General features: G+C 41.1%; 2 protein-coding genes across 4 annotated transcripts in view; one reads left to right on the forward strand and one right to left on the reverse strand.

Annotated features, from left to right (window-relative positions):
- LOC133521321 (carbohydrate-responsive element-binding protein) overlaps positions 1-3294 on the forward strand; it is a 32212-nt gene extending 28918 nt beyond the window's left edge. For all 3 annotated transcript variants that reach the window (XM_061856219.1, XM_061856220.1, XM_061856221.1), the window contains exon 17: positions 494-3294. In XM_061856219.1, coding sequence (XP_061712203.1) covers positions 494-618 — 125 coding nt within the window. In that variant the 3' untranslated portion in view covers positions 619-3294. The remainder of the gene's footprint in view (positions 1-493) is intronic.
- A 1-nt stretch (position 3295) lies between these two features.
- The window catches only part of LOC133521319 (ATP-binding cassette sub-family C member Sur), a 33713-nt gene continuing 16243 nt past the window's right edge, over positions 3296-20765 (reverse strand). The window contains exons 6-28 of the mRNA XM_061856218.1: positions 20318-20647; positions 19702-19896; positions 19147-19447; positions 18694-18875; positions 18276-18597; positions 18094-18199; positions 17416-17567; positions 17088-17332; positions 15113-15334; positions 13934-14079; positions 13543-13662; positions 13045-13118; positions 12832-12959; positions 11719-11874; positions 11114-11326; positions 10451-10608; positions 8249-8444; positions 7713-7929; positions 7450-7577; positions 7139-7297; positions 6789-6921; positions 6054-6256; positions 3296-5255 (exon numbers count right to left, since the gene is read on the reverse strand). Of these exons, the coding sequence (XP_061712202.1) occupies positions 5115-5255; positions 6054-6256; positions 6789-6921; positions 7139-7297; positions 7450-7577; positions 7713-7929; positions 8249-8444; positions 10451-10608; positions 11114-11326; positions 11719-11874; positions 12832-12959; positions 13045-13118; positions 13543-13662; positions 13934-14079; positions 15113-15334; positions 17088-17332; positions 17416-17567; positions 18094-18199; positions 18276-18597; positions 18694-18875; positions 19147-19447; positions 19702-19896; positions 20318-20647 (4227 nt within the window). The 3' untranslated portion in view covers positions 3296-5114. The remainder of the gene's footprint in view (positions 5256-6053; positions 6257-6788; positions 6922-7138; positions 7298-7449; positions 7578-7712; positions 7930-8248; positions 8445-10450; positions 10609-11113; positions 11327-11718; positions 11875-12831; positions 12960-13044; positions 13119-13542; positions 13663-13933; positions 14080-15112; positions 15335-17087; positions 17333-17415; positions 17568-18093; positions 18200-18275; positions 18598-18693; positions 18876-19146; positions 19448-19701; positions 19897-20317; positions 20648-20765) is intronic.

The raw sequence follows: 20765 nt of genomic DNA on the forward strand, positions 1-20765 counted from the left end.
CGGCGCTAAATAAATTAGTACTTGGCCCCACTGATCGGCCCGGCTCGTACCAACGTGCGCGGTGGTTAGCACTCTATTGCTGAACCAATAAGGGTCTTAATAGATGACTTTACTTAAGCAAGGGTCACCGATAAGTTTCTTCACAAGTCCGAGTATTTAAATAATATGACGTCCGTTTCTACTTGAGTTTATTAAATAGGTAAAAAAAATATTCGGCGGTCCGCATCCGGACCGGGGTCCAGCATGTGATGACTCTTGCCCTAGAGCATGAAACCTCATTATGTACAGCTTGTGCACGACTTATTATGTCTCCTTTGATTGCTTAAATTCCCAGATGTTGAAGTAGCTTATTTATTTATCAATGTTTTGAACGAAGGGAATGAACCTACTACTATATCGGTTATACCCGATTATTTCGGTTACGTATAACCGATTTGCATTCCCTAATGCGGAGTTATATATATTTTTGGTATAACGTTTGTTTGTATTGCAGCGGTCCTAAACTCCCTCCGCGTGCTATGCACCACCACCGACATCCTGTCGGCGCCCGAGCGGCTGCCGGAGGAGGCGCGCGCCGCCGCGGCCGGCAGCGCCGCCGTCAAGACCGAGCCCACATAACACAAGGCCCAAGGGCTAGCCCTCCACTTGTACGGGTACACGCTGCTGCACTTGTCTGTACCGAATACTCTTGCTGAGATAGTTGGCTCACTGCCTGAGGGAGAAGAGGAACGGTCGCCAGTAATGTGAATGGTCAGTGATCAAGAATTGTTATATGGATCTCTGTCACACGTGTATTTTATATTTCCTGAGGAAATAGTTGATAGCACGTCGCTTCTCCGTCGGCAGTGGGACGGCTGCCTGTATTTTCCTAGAAAATAATACAGATGTAGTACAAGATGTTTGGTGAGAGTGATATGTTGTGGAATTGTTACACGAATTTTTAGTCGTAGGTTTTTCTTGATGCGAGTGCTCTATTGAACGAAATGTACCTGTTGTCTGTTGTACTTATATCGATCATCATTAGATTATTTTTGTTAATTTAATCATCCACTTATGCCACTTCTTTATTTCTTTCACTTGTTGAATCTGGCACGTCTTCATTTACCGCTTTATAACTAGAGATGTATATTTATGTAACTAAATTCTTAAAACACGTATATTTTTAATATCGTCTCACTCAATACTCAGGTGACAAGTTAATTCGATGAACTTTAATATTGTTCTCGCATCGCGAATATCTCGTGACTGTCTCTTTGCCGGCTGCATTGTTTCTAATATCGACGTACGACCAAAGTCCTACAGAAAATATACACCGTTTTATATTTCAAACATAAGTAGTGAATAGTTTTGCTAGTATTTGTCCTTACTCGCTGAAGCATTTAGACTTTGTTACATCTATGACTAATGTAGTATTTCTTTGTTGTTGTGGAGTAAGTGAAATGTTTCATGTCTAGTATTTTCACACGGTGTTTGTGATCTCACTCAGTTCCAATTTGATGAAGCAGCAAAAATATGTTTTTAATATTTTTTTACATAATCATACTAGTGAGTATAATGTTACTCGTAGAACTTTGAATAAATTATATTCTCGTTTGTTGCTATTTATTCTTAGTTAACTTGTTGGAATTACAACTGCCGTTTCCTTTACTGCACTAGCGTGAATTAGAAACAACGTGTAGGATGTTTTTACTAATCCCTGGCCGGCGAAGAGAGTAATATTACCTACATAGTTATGTTGTATGGTCTTTTTTTAGGCACATAATGTACAAATACCTCATGAAATAATTTATATACATTACAATTAATATAAAAAAATATTTCGATGGATATTTATAACTTTTTTTATGCAAAGGGCTCGAAACATAATTATGCCACTTTAGAAAATTATTCGTGATTATACTGATTCCAGCGGCGGTATCATGGTCGCATTTTTATCACTTGTTATACGTCACTTTCGCACTTACATACTTGTTAGATCGTGACAGGCATGATGACAGATGATGAAAAACCGACCATCTTAGCCCTACAGGTGTCTTCATTGTTAATGCTTAATATTTTATACGTATTCAAAAGTAAGAGGTATTTGCACACAAAATTATATTGGTGATTGGCGAGTGTGCAAAATATTGGTGTTCACTTGCAATTGAATGAATATTCAACAACGCACAAAATTATTGAAGTGTAAGCCGGCCCCACGCCAGTGGATTACGATTCGTGTAAAGCCTGACATTAAGGTACTTAAATTTTAGAATCCAAGGACGGTGATAGGTGATCTAGAAAAATTTCTTGAACAGAACATTTCTAGTTCTCTTTTACAGCAATAGGGGGTATTACTGTAATGTTCTGCCGCGAGAGCGCAGCACCAGCACATGTTGTAAACCGTAGAGAAACGTATACATGCTATGCCATAAACAGTTTTTTGAGAAGTTTTCACAAAGACATTGATGCATCAAGGCGGTTGGTTCACACAGAGCCTAACGCGAACCGCAAAAATCGAAATTTCGTTATCTGCTTCTGGATCGCTCGAATATGTAAGAGTGATAGTGAAAATGCGAAATCTCGATTGTTGTGCTTCGCGGGAGGCCCTCAGTATGTGCTAGTGGCGCTCTCTACGCAGAGTTTCGCGTAATATTTTCTATTCGAAAAAAAAACCAGTAGCAGCACTTCTGGCAGCTGAACTTTTTCGATGTCAAATCTTCACCAGACAATATTGGAGGAAGTAATTGCCACAACTTACATTATGCTCGAATATTACTGAATTTGGAGTGTAAATATATCTGTATATATTTGATTTAACGATGTGGCGTTAATCTAGTGCCTTTAACTGACGTTTTGTCAGCCTGCAACAAGGGTGATTTTTTTATGTTTTTACCAAAGAAGTAGTAGTTTTCAGTTATGTATGATAATGATATATTATATTAACAAGCACACGACGTACCTAGATCAGACATTGTGAACTATACCCGTCCTCCCCGGCGAGCCGTGAATGCCAATACTTATAGTACGATAAGAGAAAATGAATTTAATGATGTCGAGATTTATTTAGACTAAATTGTAAGTATATTTACGTAAGTGCCTACTTTAAGTAAATATTTTTATATGGATTGTGTGGTTACACAAATGTTTTATATTTATATATATAAATCGGTGCCAACGTAAATATATTGTTGTAATTTGTTATGTAGTGATATAATTTTATGATGTATCGTTGTCTCCGAGGGCGCCCGCGGCGCGAGCTTTAACAAGGAATGTGCAATTGTTGTTCTATCGGAATACAGTTTGGAAACAAAACCACTACATGTTTTGATCATTTATTTCTCCCTCTCTTACTCCAAGAACTCAGTCTGCATTCGAGTATTACTCACCAATATTTACAATTCAATACTATTTGGTACACACTGAGCATTTCAATAAAAATGCTATCACTATAAACTACAACGATTATCATTCATGTCATATGAAGTATACGTACAGGTCCCTTAAAGCGAATATTTATGACCAGGTATCATGATTATTACACTTTCTTGAGTGCTGTTAAAATAAATTTAAGTATCTATTTATAATTTAAATACATAAGCATAATCTGTTTTGTATACCTAATCAGTAATTAGATACAATTGCAAGTATTCAGAATTATATTAAGAAGTTTACTTATAAGTAGTATTAAATAATAATAATTCACAGATAAAATGACTCGACACAGATTTTTGACAGATGTCAAATAGTAGATTGTTAACCAAGGCATGAAAGGTACTTTTCATTTCGAAAACGAGGAAAGTAAAATACATGTGTTTCTTAAAATATGACATTAAATTAACCATTTTGGTAAAAGTATCGTTATTTATGGAATGGGGAGTTAAAAATCAGAATGTATACGTTGTAATTGTATGTTGTGTATTGTATTTAAAACCAAATAGCTTAAAGTAAAAAAAAGACGTACTTGGAAAGTAAAATGCTCTTGTGCAGAAACGTATCACTTTCTGCACACTTTTTAGAAAATCTTTTCGTCTCGGAATTTTATTGCATGTAGGTAATTTTTGAATTGTTTATTATCTAAATGATTGAGCTTACTGTGGGACGGGGTGATTTGTGTAAGATGGTCCCACATTATATTTTTATTTATTTATTTAAATAAAGTGCTTGATGTTATTTCCCGAGAGCTTGCTGTCGAGTGAAATTATTACGCCTTATATCCAGTTAATTTGCCATTGTTATCGTCAATTTCTAACAATATTATACAGTTTTTTAAGTTGACTTCCTAGTGTTACCATTATTGTATGAGTCACATATATTATTTATTGGATTTCGATCTATGGAACAATTGCGTTCATTAGTGTTTCGAGTTGCTGTGCTTATCCAATACTTATAAGTCTTTTCATCCTAATTCTGGGCGTTTGGTTCTTTATCTTAGAAGATACATAACAAACCAGCGAGACCAGCTTATTTTGGACATGCGTCAGAGTTGTTTTTCGTCGCTTCGTTAAGGTATTAGTTACATCGACGAGGTCCTTAGCTGCGTTTTAAAATTTCAAAGATCCGCGCATGGACTTCAAAAACGACTAAAATATCGAACCGGGATCGTGTAAGAAATAGTAGCTGCACTTGATAGAGTCGTCAGGCGTGCGGCTGCGCGAGCATGGCCGCCAGGCGCGAGCCAGGCCGCGCCAGCAGCGCCGGCAGCGCGCCCTGCTCGGCCGCGCGGCCCGCTTCCAGCACCACTGCGCCGTCGTATAGAGTCGTCAGGCGTGCGGCTGCGCGAGCATGGCCGCCAGGCGCGAGCCAGGCCGCGCCAGCAGCGCCGGCAGCGCGCCCTGCTCGGCCGCGCGGCCCGCTTCCAGCACCACTGCGCCGTCGTATAGAGTCGTCAGGCGTGCGGCTGCGCGAGCATGGCCGCCAGGCGCGAGCCAGGCCGCGCCAGCAGCGCCGGCAGCGCGCCCTGCTCGGCCGCGCGGCCCGCTTCCAGCACCACTGCGCCGTCGTATAGAGTCGTCAGGCGTGCGGCTGCGCGAGCATGGCCGCCAGGCGCGAGCCAGGCCGCGCCAGCAGCGCCGGCAGCGCGCCCTGCTCGGCCGCGCGGCCCGCTTCCAGCACCACTGCGCCGTCGTATAGAGTCGTCAGGCGTGCGGCTGCGCGAGCATGGCCGCCAGGCGCGAGCCAGGCCGCGCCAGCAGCGCCGGCAGCGCGCCCTGCTCGGCCGCGCGGCCCGCTTCCAACACCACTGCGCGGTCGTATCCGCGCACCGATGAAACGCGATGCTGTAACACGCAAGTAAATGAGAATAAATTGAAACTCTCGCATGTGATATTTGGCGATCTTTTACCTATCAAGCGTCGCTATTGACATTATCGTTAGATATAGATTGTAAATTGACGACTAGGTTAGAAATAGAATTATTTTTTAACTGATGAGTACCTAAGTATATAGTTGTTTGGATAAAGAATGTCGTTTTATAATTTATTACTTTGGGTTGAACTACATTTTTTAAGCTAAAAATATCAGAGCACTGACCTCGATTGCGAGTTATTTCATCTGGCCCGGCCACAACACGATATCAAGCTTATTTCATCACAACACTGTAATCTTTAACATTGGAACTCTGTTTACCTCGCCATGGCATCAATAAATCGGAGAGAAATTTAATTGAACATTGATTATCTTATGATGACGATTATCTTTACGCATCTCATTGTGCCCGCCTGTAGGTAGCTTCGGGGAGTCTTGTCCACATATTACCCTCATTATGGATATGACATATGACTCTTACGGCGTAAGCACGTGCTGTCTGCCCATCGCTCCAGCCACTGTGTGTCTTGTTCACACATTTTTGATATGACCATTACCGCGACTGTGATGATGGTAGTGGCAGGCACCCCGCTCGCTATGCTGGCCAGCAGGGTCCACTCAGTAGGCGCATCCGGCGGCGTAGCACCCAGCTCATCCAGTAGCAACGCGCTGCCCAGCTGCGCGTCCAACAGAGCTTTAACAGCGCTACGCGTCTTTCACTCCAGCCATATTAGTGTACCTTGTCCACATATTTTGAATATGATTCTTACCGCTACTGTGATGATAGTAGTATCGGGCACGGCGCTTGCTATGCTGGCCAGCAGGCTCCTTTCGGCAGGCGCGTCCAGCGCGGCGCCCGGCTCGTCCAGCAGCAAGGCGCTGGCCAGCCGCGCGTGCAACAGCGCCCTGGCGGCACTCGCGCGCGCTGCCCGCCCGTCGCTCCAACCGCATCGCGTTTTGCCCACAGGACATTCTGGAACATAAGAGAACATATAAACATCGAAAATTTGATCAATTGAAAGGTGTTCGGCTAAACCGGACTGAGGCTAGAAGATCAGCTTAGAAAAGGGAATCGTGACGTGTCTTATAAAGGAGTCAGTGTCTTCAAAGCAGCATAGTACCCACATCTGCGATGCTTTTCGTCATGGGGGCGAATTATTTTATGTGTGTTAAGTATTTAGTAAGAAGATTCCTTGAAGAAGGCGGTTGCAGATTTTAAAAATAAGGAATGTGCATCAATGCGATATCGAGGCATTAATAAAATGTCGTAAAACCCTTAAGAAGTAATTGACATTTAAAGTACTGGGACTCGAGGGGTTCGAGGGGTATCCATGGATAGGGGATGACAAGAGTGATGAATAAAGACAGATTGTGTGTAAAATTAAATTTAAATGTAGGTATAAGTCGGTACCCCAACCAAGTAGTCATACTAATTGTATAGAAAAGTAGATACTTATGTTACGGAACGGACTATATAATTACGTTTAAGCATAATACACTCTTACCTAAACCAGCAGGTTGGGATGTAACGAAGTCAAAGAGTCCGACCGCTCTGATGCTGTGCCATATTTCTTCATCTGTATGAACGGCGAGAGGATCCAAGTTCTCGCGTAGAGTGCCAGAGAACATAATAGCCTCCTGTGTATGTCAAAAACATATTATTAACATTCGTGACGTCAAATATTAGGTACTATAAAGAGCATGGTTAGCGGGATTGCCACCGCTTTATGCTACAGTTCACACGCGCTCGATCTCGAGAGCCTGCAATTTCGTAGTTTAAATCGGAAACATTCACACCTTTAGCACTAGTAAAAAAGGTTGCACCTGTGCTTTTTCATACGCTTCTTATACGTACCTGCGGTAGAACGACGATTCGATGTCGAAGCGTGCGCAACGGCACGCGCGTCGCGTCGATTCCATCGATCAGGACGCGGCCGCTGGTGATGGAGGTCCCGCCGACGCAGGACAATAGAAGAGTCGACTTGCCGCTGCCACTGCGACCACATATCGCGACCTGAAAGTTTATGGACTGTTTAGCATATCTACAGTTGGCACAATTCGATTGTGAATTGATTAAAATAATATTTTTATTAGTTAAGTCGACTTGTTAAAGTTGGCGCCCGACGCGGGCAGCTAAACAAATCATGATTTTTTGAGATTCCGTACCTTTTCACCGGGATTTATAGAAATATTGATGTCGTGAAGTATTGGAAGCGTGCCCGGCTCTTGACCTTGGACGGTAACGTTTTCAAACTCAATCTTCCCATCTCGTTTCCAACCCGTCGGTATTGGACCTTAAACAAAACATTTTGTACCTTATGAATATGATATGCATTTAACTTAGGGTGTTATTATAAATTGAGCATGAACCGGGATTTGGTGGTTATCATGAAGCTTATACATTATATAGTTTCATAAAGTCTAATTACAGTCTTCCCGATAATCTTCCTGCGGTACAGCAGTATGCGCGCGGACGCGTTCAACGGCCGCTAGTTGAAGGTCTAAGTCTGCGCGGCATTTGGCCAGATGAGCGAGGAACGCTGGCAGCAGCAGAGAGTAGGCCCCAGCCAGTCCTGCTGCCGCTGCACTGCCGTCGTACAACGCTACGCCAAGCGAGACGCAGACTGCTGCGGCTCCCACAAGATCCTGAATAGAAAAATCATCTACACTTAGAAGAGGTATTTATTCGGACGGTTTGATTAGTATTCCATATTAAATATAAACAGTTTAGACAGCCTATTATCAGTTTCTCTTGGTACCTATCACTCTAATACGGTAACTTGCGGTTAAAGTACCTAAGGCAGTTACTGTTGTTAGTTTCAGAAGTCGTATATAGGCGTGTAGTATGTAGGTATTAGTTGTTTAGCGGCATCATGTTGTTGTTTGTACTCATGGTGGATTAGGGAATAGAGGGAATGGTTAGGAATGGCGACGTGATACGTGACCATCAAAAAAGGTTAGTTACCAGCGTCAGCCCCAGCCAACGTATAGCCGAGTTGTGTAGCAGAAGGGCGTTATGGTTGCGGTCGAGCCGCTTGAGGAAGGCGGCACGCAGGCGCGGTTGTAAGCGGCCCGCGCGCACTGTCCCGCCTCCGGCAAGCGTTTGCGCCGCCAGGGACACCACCCCTGCTGCGCTGTATGCTTCGCTACGTTGGAATTCTCTGCGAATAGAATACCGAATATAATAGAAAATATACTTATCTATATATATAAACGTGAAAGACCTGACTGACTGACTTAAATTAACGCACAGCCCAAACCGCTGGGACTAGAAAGTCCAAATTAGGCAAGTAGGTTCCTTATAAGGTCTAGGGGTCCACTAAGAAAGGATTTTTTCAAAGTCATCCCCTAAAGGGGTGAAATGGGGGTCCAAAGTTTGTATGGGGAAACAAGATTAGTTAGACTATTTTATTCTAAATTTCACAGGAGTATTCCTAAAGATAAATGAGTAACACATGCTTCAGGTTTTTGAAAATTCAACCCCTCAGAGGAGGAAAAGTCCCCAATAGGGTTGATATCTCAAAATGTCAATATGGGTATCGTTTTCATAGTATTTTGAGACGCTAATTACAAAAATGGCATCAAAATTAAAATATAACGTAGCTGAAGTGAACAATCATCCCCCTGGTGGGGTTGCAATGGGGTTGAAATCGCAAAATATCAATATGGGTATCGTTTCCATGGTTTTATGAGTCTTTAATTACAAAAATAGGATCAAAATTAAAATATAACGTAGCCGACGTGAACTATGGCCCCTGGTGGGGAATGCTAATTACGAAGATAGCATAGATTTTGAAATTGAACGGTTGTAACATACACGCTGATTTACAGCCACACATGATCCAGACTTTTGAGAATGCAATCCCTTAAAGTACATTTTTGCAGCTACAAAATTAAAAATGTATGAATAGATTATAAGATTACAAATATCTTCTAATATTATTAAGACGAATGCAAAAGCCGAAACTACAAATGCTAGAAAGTTAAAATTTACACACTAGGTTGCATTTATAAAGTGTACAAGAGCTAAGAAGCGATTTTGACAAATTCGACTCCTAAGGTGGTGAAAAGGGGTTGAAAGATTGTATCGAGATCAAATATATTTTTGAGTCCGGGATTTGAAACTTTGTACGTAGGCATATTATTAAAATACAAGAAAAGTAATTTCAGCGTTTTTAAAAATTCTTCCCCTAAAGGGGTTAAAAAGCGGTTGAAAATTTGAATCTATTATTAATGCTTTGAAACTTATAAAGGCATAATAGCCGATTGCAAATATAAGTTATTTCAACGTTTTTGAAAATTCAACCCCTAAGGGGGGTTAAAAAGGGGAATAATTTTGTACGGGGTTCAAGTTTTATAATAATTTAACTTAAGCTAGGAACTTGAAACTTCGTAAATTGGTACTTCATTGAAAGAGAAGAAAACAATTTTAAGTGTTTTTAAAAATTCATTCCCCAAGGTAGTGAAAAAGGGGTTGAATGTTTCTATGGAAGTCAAACATTTTTTTGAGTGCGAGACTTGAAACTTTGTATATGGGCATATTATTAGAATAAAACAAAAAATATTTAGGCGTTTTTAAAAATTCTTCTCCTAAAATGGTTAAATAGGGGTTGAAACTTTGAATCCATTACAAATGTTTTAAAACTTCATAGAAAAACATAATGTAAGATTAAAAAAAGTTATTTTTACGTTCTTGGAAATTAAATCCCTAAGGGGGTTAAAAAGGGGATAGAAGTTTACATGTGGTACGAGTTTTCTTTTAAGATGGCGTTCATTGAAAGTATTAATCCCCCAAATTGTTGAAAAGGGTTTAAAGTTTGCATTAGACTGGATTTTTTTTTCACTTTTATTCACTTCGTAGGTTGTGTCAGACAAATCTCATGCGTTGTATAATTATTAACAAGTGATTAACCTTCCCTACTGCTACCTTTTGCTGCATAATGTTCTATGCTCATGTACCTATATAACCACCAACATACAAATCCATGCGTACGAAGTCGCGGGCAACAGCTAGTCGGCAATATACCTATAGCATAGTAATCATACTTTCACTTTCAATAATTTACTTAAGTTACGTTTGAAATATATCATGTACATTATTTTGAAAATATAACTTTGTCTCATATATTAGATCACAGCAGTTACCGAAAAAAAAAATGATACTTACCTCGCGTTGTGTAAATACACCGACTGCAGACACAGATAGACGAGGCAGGCGGGCAGCAGCGCGAGCAGCGTCCACGGCGCGGTGACCGCGTTGACAAGTAGTGCGGCCCCGCACAACAACGCTAGCTGTGCCCATCTGCTCACAGCAATGGGCAATTTCTGAAAAAAAAAGGTTATTAAATCATGGTCGTGGTAGCTCACAACTATGATATTCATTGCGTTCCAGCGTGGGCAAATATGTTTTCTTAGGCCGTGTCGGATTAACCAATCGATTATTGAACGAATGATGAAGTTTAAGAACAGTTAAGTTCAATAATCGAATTTGAACTGTCGTCGTGAACTCTGCTCGCACTGTTAGTGCTTGAGAAAAGAGAACTAGGCTCCCCGAAACATGTCGCGCGAGTGGCAAAAAACACGTGAATGGAATCCGTAGAATTCGTTTAAGGTTCAATAATTATAAGGATTGTTTTTAATTCAGTTTTCAGCAATTATTCAAAATAGCGGTTCGCGAGGTATTTAGCTCACAGAGTCACTAGTTGATTAGACATTACAGAAAAAATATTTCCTAAAAATCAAGTCAAGCAATCCACAAAAATAAAAATCTTTTTGAGTTTGCGGCTTGAGTGACGCTGAAATTAAGCGCTTAATTGTGCACTGAATATACCTTGTCTATGACCGCGATATCCGCGCCAAAGCGCATGAGGGCGGCGCCGGGCGCCTGCTGCAGCGGCGGCTGGTGCAGCGCAGCATGCAGCAGGCGCTCGTGCAGCGTGCGGCGCGCGCGAGCGCCGGCCAGCGCGCATGCTGCTTGCGCGCCGCCCGCGCAACATAAGCCCGCGCAGCACACCAGGGCGTAGTTGCGCACTGACTCCCACATCTGCAAATACCAACGAGTCACGTGTCATCCTGTTGTGCATCTTCGTGGTGGTATATAGATCAGAGGTCACAGAGTTAGGAAGGGTTATGCCTCTGTAAGTAGATAAATGTGTACTCGTAGCTTGTTTTAATAGGTACTTATCAACCATTTCATTTTCATTTCAATTATTATCGTCAGTCTTGATTTAAGGTCCGTTGAGCCAAACTGTAAAACATTTCGCTAAATCATAAGTATATGAAGTTATATAGTTATCTGCATACGTCTATTAAGCCAATGTAGCTTCGACTACTATCACGGCATTATTTATTGTCAGCCATAAATCATATATATAAAGTGATCTATACCTAACTTGGATAGTTTTTTAAAAGTGAAAGGTTGCGACACTACGGTACCTGTTCGTCCGTAAAGGGCGCGTGCGCGTTGCCCGCGGCGGTGTAGCCGAGCCAGCAGTCGGCGGCCAGCGCGAGGCCCTGCGCCGCCGCCGCCGCCGCCCAGTACGCCGCGCCCCACCAGCCGCACGCGCGGGCGTATGCCCACCATATCGTGCACTAGGAACAAATTATTGGTTAAGACTAGAGGTTGGTACCTACTGTCAAGAAATTTGATTTCTGTTCCACTTCGTACCTTGTCCCAGTGACAAAATAGAGACCTTAGCGGCTTTGTTGATTGTGACTGTAGGAAGACACAGAATTCATAGTGCTTGATCAGACACTCATTTGACCCAAATTCAACTTTATTTCACTACCAAGAACAGTTGATACTTGTTCCTAAAAGATTAACGTCATTTCAGTTCAAAAATACCCATGTATTTATTATTTTTTAAATATCTTAGTCATTCACGTACGGCTTGGATGTGTGAATTTATTCACGTTAATCATACGATTTGGAATTATGTTACCAGCGTAAATTATTGGTTATTTGAGTTGTAGACCTCGCGATAAGCTAAGCTTCATAAGCTTAAAAAAATAAGAAATCAGTCAAGAGCATGTCGGGTCATGCTCAGTCTAGGGTTCCGTAGTTACCATTCTGTCAGAATAAGCTGAAAGGGGGTTATTAGTAATAAGCATAAGGGAGTACCTTCGCAGGCTTAGGCTTCGCAACGCTTTGTTCGTCGTTTTACTAAGAAGAGAAGACTTTTGCAATAATTCTAAAACGGCTGGATCATATTCGCTATAGTTTTGAAAGTACTTGTTAAGCTTTTGTTTTAAGATTTTTTTTTTCAAGAAGTTCCTTCCTTTTCTAGAAGTTTTTGGACCAATGTTAAAAAGTAAGAGAGGGATAAAAAAGGGTATTTTTTTTTTCTTTCGGAGCGGTTATTTCCGAACGAACGGGACAAAAAACGAGACGGCAGAATTCTCTCTAACTACCGAGTCTCTAACCTGCTCCCAAAATTTCACGAAAATCGGTTGAGAAATGTGGCCTGCAGAGGAGAACATCCAAACATTCTTCGTAATGTGGCCCAAGTGGAAACGGAGATCTTCGCTAACTCTCGGTCAATAACGTACCTCGCTAACAGTTTCTTGTTCTTCCTCTTTATTCACAGTAGGCGTGTCAGGCATAGCTAGTGCGACATCGACTCCGTTAGTGCCCGTCGACAGGCAGGATGTTTCAAGAGCCGTTTCATTTGCTGTCCCTGTTCCGAAAAAACAAACAGTCAGTACTACTTATTACGTTTGATCGTAATTTATTATGTTAATTAGTATAATTGTTAGGTATACCGTTTGCTTGAGTTTCTTCAGGTGCACTTTCTGAATCGGCACTTAGTAGCCTGCGAAGAGTTCTTGGTGTCCATCTGTAACCGAGATATCAACTTGCATTGACAATGCATTAGGTACCCTAATTAGTAATTCAATTTAGGTTCTTATGTGTTCAGTAGGGCAATTCAGCAAACGAGCTACCACCACGTTGTAGGGACCCAACATAACGTTAAACTTCCATGTCTTTACGACACCTTATAATCATATCAAATCAAATCTAATGTTTTTTGTGAACCTGTTATAGCCTATACGAGTAGCGACTTAATGTTACATAACAACGTTAAGCAGTAAACGTTCATCAGTTGTGTTGGCCTGACTTGATGAGTGTTCGGTGCGGCGTAGATTCGGTGCGGCGTCAACGCTGTAGATTGGCCTTCCTCGCTATCTTGTAGGTATTCACCTCGTCTGTGCTGATGGCTGCGTACTTCCTCTCTGCCACATGTCACCATATTAACTGACCTGCCGAGTGTCCGATGTGGTCGTGGCCTTCTCAGCAGTCGCCGCAGTAGACTGGCCTCTCGACGTAACCCCGCGCTTGATTCGTCTGCGCTGACGGCTCGGCGCACGTCTCTTCGCCACCTGTCAACATGTTAGATTATAAATATATCACATTTGTTTAAGTGGTTAAGGAAATTAAGGTGCTACATTAAAATTAGAAAGTACCTATGGCTGGCGATTTATGAACGTGTTTTCACTTTTCACAACACGTCATAATGGGAAGTCTCTCATGCAGATGCAATAATGCCAGAGAAATTTCACTTGGGTTAAATATCTGATAACTTAAAGGTGTGTAAGTTGTGCATAAATTATTGTATGCAAGTGATAAAATATTAAGGTTATATGTACTTACTTGTAATTATGCACAGAAGGAGGAGGCGATGAGAACTGCCGCGACAGCGCCGGCCGCTGCCTAATCGTGGCCCTCCGCCAGCTACCACCGGCACATGTGGGGACCTCGGCCAGAAGGTGCGCCCCCGCCGCTTCGCTAATACCCACCTAATGGATCAAAGAGAAAAATAAAGGTATAGAAGATAATAGGAATCGCGGCCCGCCACAACAGCTGATGCCGGCACCTACGAGTAGGCCTTTCAAGAGGTTCGTAAATGGTATTAGGACTAGGATAAGATTCTTATCACATCATTCTTATCGTAAGAATGATGTGTGATAAGTATCTGTTATTACTTTCAAATTGGATTTTAATGTAATGGATATACAATATACGTATGTTGTATGACTATGACTCGTAGTTTTGTTAATGTTAGTATTGATCGGTCCAAATTACTTAGCAATCAAATTTGTCGTTCCACGTATAAAGGTACCTTATGGCGGTCGGCGCATCTACGTTGCGTAGCACCGCGTTAGTATAGAAGTGTCGTTAATAATAGCATAAGCGCCAACCGCCATACGGTACCTTTACCCGTAGAACGTTACTCTGCCCATCACCCATGGTAAATTACCTTGCCGTAAATATATTGTTTACTTTTTTGATCATGAGTGAATCGATCCGATTATTATCTTCATTTGTAACAATATTACTTAGCCGACAATGGAAAATGAGGCGATGAATCGCTCAGAACTGCGCGCGAGGTTGACGTCAAACTGCCTATATGACATTTACGGGCAAAACAATCTATTGTTCGATCTGTCCAAACATCTATAGGTACTAACATTATATGACTCATGACTATTCAAATCACTACATTAAAGCGTGAGGGAAATATTAAAATTGCGTATTGAACTGCATAAGAATAACGAAGTACATAGTTGTGTAGGTACCAGCCAATTTACTGCTTATCCAACCGACCTAACGCTCAATGCTGTCATGAATGAATTACATAAATCCCAGTTGTGTTGTGACGTAAATTAAAGAAATCTACAAATCGAGCGCGTTTCAGTGCCTAACCGCACCATGCTGAGTGTCACAGCAGCTCCTGAGAGCCACGGTCGCTCGCTCGTCCTGATGTAATTTCCAGTCTTACCTACGATATTGTGAAAACGTTGTCAGTAGTCACTGACATCCCTGACTTACCCCCACAGTAGTATCCTCCGACAAGCTCCTGCTGAATCTTGCGCGGCTGAGTGCCCGCACGAGCCTGGTGCGTTCCCGCGCCGTGCCCCCCGGAGGTCCGGCGCCCCCCCGCGCCGCTGCCGCCCGCGCTTCCCCGGCGAGCCTCGCCCAGCGCGATATAGCCGGGTCGTTGTCAGTGGGCCGGCCAAAACCAGCTACACGACCATCTTCCATCACTATAATCTGAAAATACATTTAAACACAACGGATTAAAAATAATGTTGAACACAAATGTGACCAATAAGACTATGCGTTCACTATTTTATAACGCAGGTCACATTTAATTGTTTTCTAGCGCAACAAACTGCAAGTGCAAAATAGTTTTCACCTCAGCAGCTCGAACGAGCCTACTTTCGTCACTCCAGGGAGTGAGGAAAGTGCGAAATTTCGCCACTCCAGAGAGTGAGGAAAGTGCGACTTTCGTCACTCCAGGGAGTGAGACAAAGTAGCTTTATAATTTAGTGAAGGTCATGAATACAGGAATATTTCTAGAAGCTTCCGTCATAATGATGAAGAGGCCATTAGTCCAGCCAATCAGCCAGGATTTGCTCAACAAATTAGATAGACTGCTGAATAGCTGTATAAGGTTCATATTTGGGCTTCGTAAATATGATCACGTATCGGCCTTCCGCCGCAAACTGAATTGGCTTCCCATCCGTGAACGTCGGTCCCTAAGAATTCTGTGCACTCTTAATTCTGTTATTTGATCCGGCTGCAGGCTGCTCCCGACTATCTTACGTGTAAAATTTTATTGCACCACGTCCCTTAAACTGGCTATTCCCTATCACCGCACTGGCTTTATTTCCAACTCTTTCGCCCTTCAGGCAGCTCGTCTTTGGAATGATCTCCCTCTTCCCTTAAGGCAAGCACAGAGCAAATTATCTTTTAAAAACAAGTTACGTAACCACCTCTTTAACACGCTTAAGGATAAATGATCTGCATGTTACTTATATATATTACCATCTTTATATGTGTATGTGTATAACTATGTTATATTGGTTACATAAGTACTTAATTGGATTTGTGATTTTTTTTTCATCTCGATATTTACAATCCTGCACTTACTACAACTTGTTTCTGTTTGACCCAATAGTTGACTGGTAGAGAATGTCTTAAGGCATTAAGTCCAATTTTATATCGTGCAATAAAGTTTAAATAAATCAATGATGATGCCTTTCATTCATGAATGTAAATAAATGTGGTTAACTTTACTTGATGTTGAATTTTTTTAAACTTTAATATGTTCTCACTACTGAGGTGAAAACTTGTATGTTTCAAACGAGAGCAAAGTTATTTTACATCTCGTGTTTTTGAGACTCAAAATCAACACTCGCAAGAAAAAACAACTTTCCTCTTTTGTTGCACAAATAACTATTTCCAATGCCACTTATCTAATAGATAAGTAATTGAGGAGACCCATCGACATCGAATTGAGTTACGCGTAGTGATTTCGTCATAAATAGTAAAATGATCCAAAAAATATGAATAGTTTTCTAAGAACCAACCATTTCGTCTATATTTATTACCCGCATCGCATGTGAGTCACTCGTCTATCTAACGAGAAAAGTACAACCATGCTATACATATTAATTAACTTATTTAGTTTATTTTCAAGCTTTTACGTAAAGTATCACTACCCTATTGTTATGGATGTTATGGTAATTTGCATTTTGTAAAATATGCGTTTATTTCGAGTTCGAACTTCGAACCGACACGACATGTAGGACGAACGCAATCATGTAAAGTATGCGAAGGTTGATTAAATTTTTCTAGAGTCTGCTCGGAAAGAGAAGAGTCGTGAAATGTATTGGGCCCCACACATTCCTCGATTCTTCTGTTTCCGCACACTCTATACAATCATAACGGGCTTAGCCACCGTTAACACCTGATCGGATATAATTTGATTATTGGATTGATTGGATATAATATGATTTACCAGATCAGCATAATGCAGCAGCTCGAGCCGGTTAGTAGCTAGCAGTACAGTGGCCCCTCCTCTCGCTGCGGGCACGAGTGCCCGCGCGACCAAATGTCTCGCCAGCGCTGCGTCCAGCGCTCCCAGCGGTTCATCCAGCGCCAAGAGTCTGGACCCTGAGTAGAGAGCACGAGCCACGCTCACACGTACGCGTTGTCCCCCGGATAGTGGCGAACCCTGGCTGCCGAGTTGAGTAGCGTCACCTTCTGAAGTTAAAACAAATATACATTTTGTTCATTAGTTACTTATTCTCGTCAGTTAATGGCGACACATCGAGTTTATGGCGTACCGGGTAGCAGTTGCAAGTCGGGTACCAGGCCAGTGGCGCGCAGGATCCGCGAGTACTTGCTATGGCACCAAGCGCTGTCCATCACGATGTTGTTTCGCACCGACCCTTCCAACAGCCACGGCGGCTGCCCCGCGAACCACGTTGAACAATTTCTGAAAAAATATTACAACAATCGTAATTTCATGGTAATTAAAAATAGTTATAAGGTTCCACTAATTATAATCGCAACGTAGGTAACCTTCTATCGTCCGTTTGAATGGCTCTGGGGAATAATTTTACAAATGCAATTCTTAATCCATTGGCTATTGATTGACGCATAAGTCATACAGGTACCTAATGGTTTTTCTTTAAGTTTCTGATTTGCAACATTTTATTTGATATTTAGTGTAGGTATACCCAGCAGCGTCCTTATCCAAAATCTATATCTTATCTTATAAAAAGTTTTTAGGTTTTTCCAAAGTGTTTTTCTACGAAGTTGCATATAAAATTGAAATAAGACATTAAAACTACCTAATCAGATAATAGCCTATATATGTACGCCTTATTAAAAATACATCTCGGCGATCTGCACTTCACGGAATTTTATTGATCCCGCAAGTGTACCTACTCGCCTCTTTCGATTGATCTGTGTATTGGATATGTAGCGAAGGCTGTAATTAATTTACATTCAACATTTACCCGCTCCGACAGACTTCACCTCGGTCAAAGTACATCTCTCCTAAAATGCAGGAGAGAAAAGAGGTTTTTCCCGATCCACTAGCGCCAACCACCATTATGAGTTTTCCTGTGAAAAATAAAATGTAATATATAAAAAGATACTATGTAAGAATTATCAAAGATAACGTAGTAAATTGTGTTACCAGTAGGAATATCTAAATAGTCAACTTCTAAGGCGTTGTCATTCTTTGGTCCCCAGCTGAATCCTGCATTTCTAAATCTAATTAGAATTTCTTGTTTATCCTCTGCAGCATTAAACATGTCCTCATCTGAAAATTGGTCGCTACTCAGATCGGCCTCATCATTAGCGGGGTTTTCAGTTAAACTATCGTCTGGCTTGACATCAACAAAAGCGTCGTTAAAGGTATCCGTCGATTTCCTTTGACAAACCGCTTCGTTATCGTCTTCTCTGATGTTCTTTGATTCGGGAAGATCTAAATACCGTTTTATTCTGTTCGTGCTAACCTGAAACCGTTGGGAACACCTTTATTAACTGGTAGTGCTAGTGCATTAAAAGTGGCAACATTAAAATGAGATGAGAAAACATTGATGACGTCTTACCATCGCCTGAATGACCATGAGCACGGTCACCGGTAAGATAAGTAGCGGAACGGACAGCTGATTGAAAAGTGCTAGGCCAGTAAAAATGTTGACTGCTGTGAATGTGTTACTGTCATCTAAATAATAGTACACTGTGAAGGTTATCATGGTTACCAATATCGTAGAAACTTGAGTTGTAAAAGCTGAAATCAAGACAAATTAGTTATAAGCATGAGTCGATACAAAGCATGTGTCGAATCTCAATCAAATACATCTAAGAAATCTGCGCAAAATGGCAAGGTTATTTGAATAATTCAATTTTTTTTAAATCGGTGTAGGTAGTACCATAGGTTTGATATTATTATACAAAAAAAAGTTAAATATTAGTTAAAGTTAATGATTTGAAATCAAATGTAAATAGTGGGTGTTCAGATATTTAGTAGTACCTAGGTAGGTATGTAGGTTTATACGTACTCAGAGAGCTCCAGTAAATTGATTCCTTGTTTAGAAATTTCAGTTCCAGTTCTCTTAGGTTAAGAATTTTCTCGTTAAAGAGATCCTCCCATACGTACAGTTTGATCACATGCATCCCTTGCAATATCTCCGTCAGCTTCGACATCCTGTGGTCAGTACATCTCCCAATTTCTTTAGAATTGTCAAAAATTTTCTTCCCTAAGTAGAATTGCAAAGGAGTGATAAACAATATGCTAGCTGCTGAACCAATAATTGCACTTACTCCCAATTTTGTATATAACAAATATAATATAACAGCTACCTGAAATATTGAGGAATGTCAAAATCATACAAATTTATATTAACTTAATTTTAGTCATTCCAGAATAATTTTAAAGAATTATTTGCTAAGATTGCAGTTTATGTTTACCGCCCTTGCTCAAGGAAAAAGCGATTAGATTTTCGGTCAGTCATGGAAAAAGTTTTTCATTGTCCCCTGGTCTGGAATAATACCTATATCCAGCGACTCTGACTGTGTTATCTAGGTATTTAAAGGAACTTGTCTAATCACAATACCTTTAGCGGTATAGCCCACGTATAATGGCAAATCCAGACACAGGACATGACGTTGTAAGTGTCTTGCGAGACCAGGTTGGTGAGATACCCGGTCTGTGTGTTCGGTTCGGGCGGGGCGAGCAGTGGAGCCTCCTCACCCGCCCCGTCGGGCGATGACCACGGCGCCAGCCGCATGCACTTGTCGTACACCATGCCCTGTTACCGTCAATTCAAAACAATCTAAAACACGCACTTTATTTAAGTTTAGAATCCAAAATGGAAAAATACAACATTACCAGGAGAAGCCTTATTGTACAAAGTATTAATTACAGCTCGCGACATAGCATAATATTTTATATTTTGTAGCATTACTCGATGATGGTGGTACTGGTACCTATAATCTACGCATAATGAACGGTCAAGCCTGAACCGTCATTAAAACACCTAATTATATTTTCAAACTTCTTTTTTCTCTCATTTATTTATTTAAATTTTATTGCACGATATAAAATTATACAAATGGCGGACTTAATGCCTTAAGGCATTCTCTACCAGTTAACCATCATCTCTCATGTTTCATGTTTATCTCTTTTTTTTTTCAATCATGAATGATCTAAGTTAATGGAATCATACATACTTGTAAAGCCGTCTTTAACCGGGTCCCCTCCACTGTCACTAAATGCGTCGAGTTTTGAGATAGGAAGCCTTGGCTTATCAGCGCCAACGTCACTATAATGAGCATTATATATCCATTACTCAAAAATTCTTCCACGGTCACCGGAGCGTCTAAATTGTATTCTTGTCTCGCATCTTGTATGAATTTAATGACCACAGCCAGTCCCATAGGCGGCACTACGCCTATTAAATCGCTAAACAACTTAAGAACTCCGGCTATATAAAAGTTTGGCCACACCATACGAATGTAGCACGTCCATATACTGGGAGGGTTGCTTTCTATTTTAGGTTTCTGTAATATAAATAAAACAAATCAAATAAATAATACCTAAAGCAAAATCTTGGGACAATTTGAGACACATAAAGATAAAAGTACCTAGTTTATTTTTCAAGTAAGTAGGCATATTACA

The sequence above is a fragment of the Cydia pomonella genome, chromosome 9 (genome assembly GCF_033807575.1).
Source record: "Cydia pomonella isolate Wapato2018A chromosome 9, ilCydPomo1, whole genome shotgun sequence".
Lineage (NCBI taxonomy): Eukaryota > Metazoa > Arthropoda > Insecta > Lepidoptera > Tortricidae > Cydia > Cydia pomonella.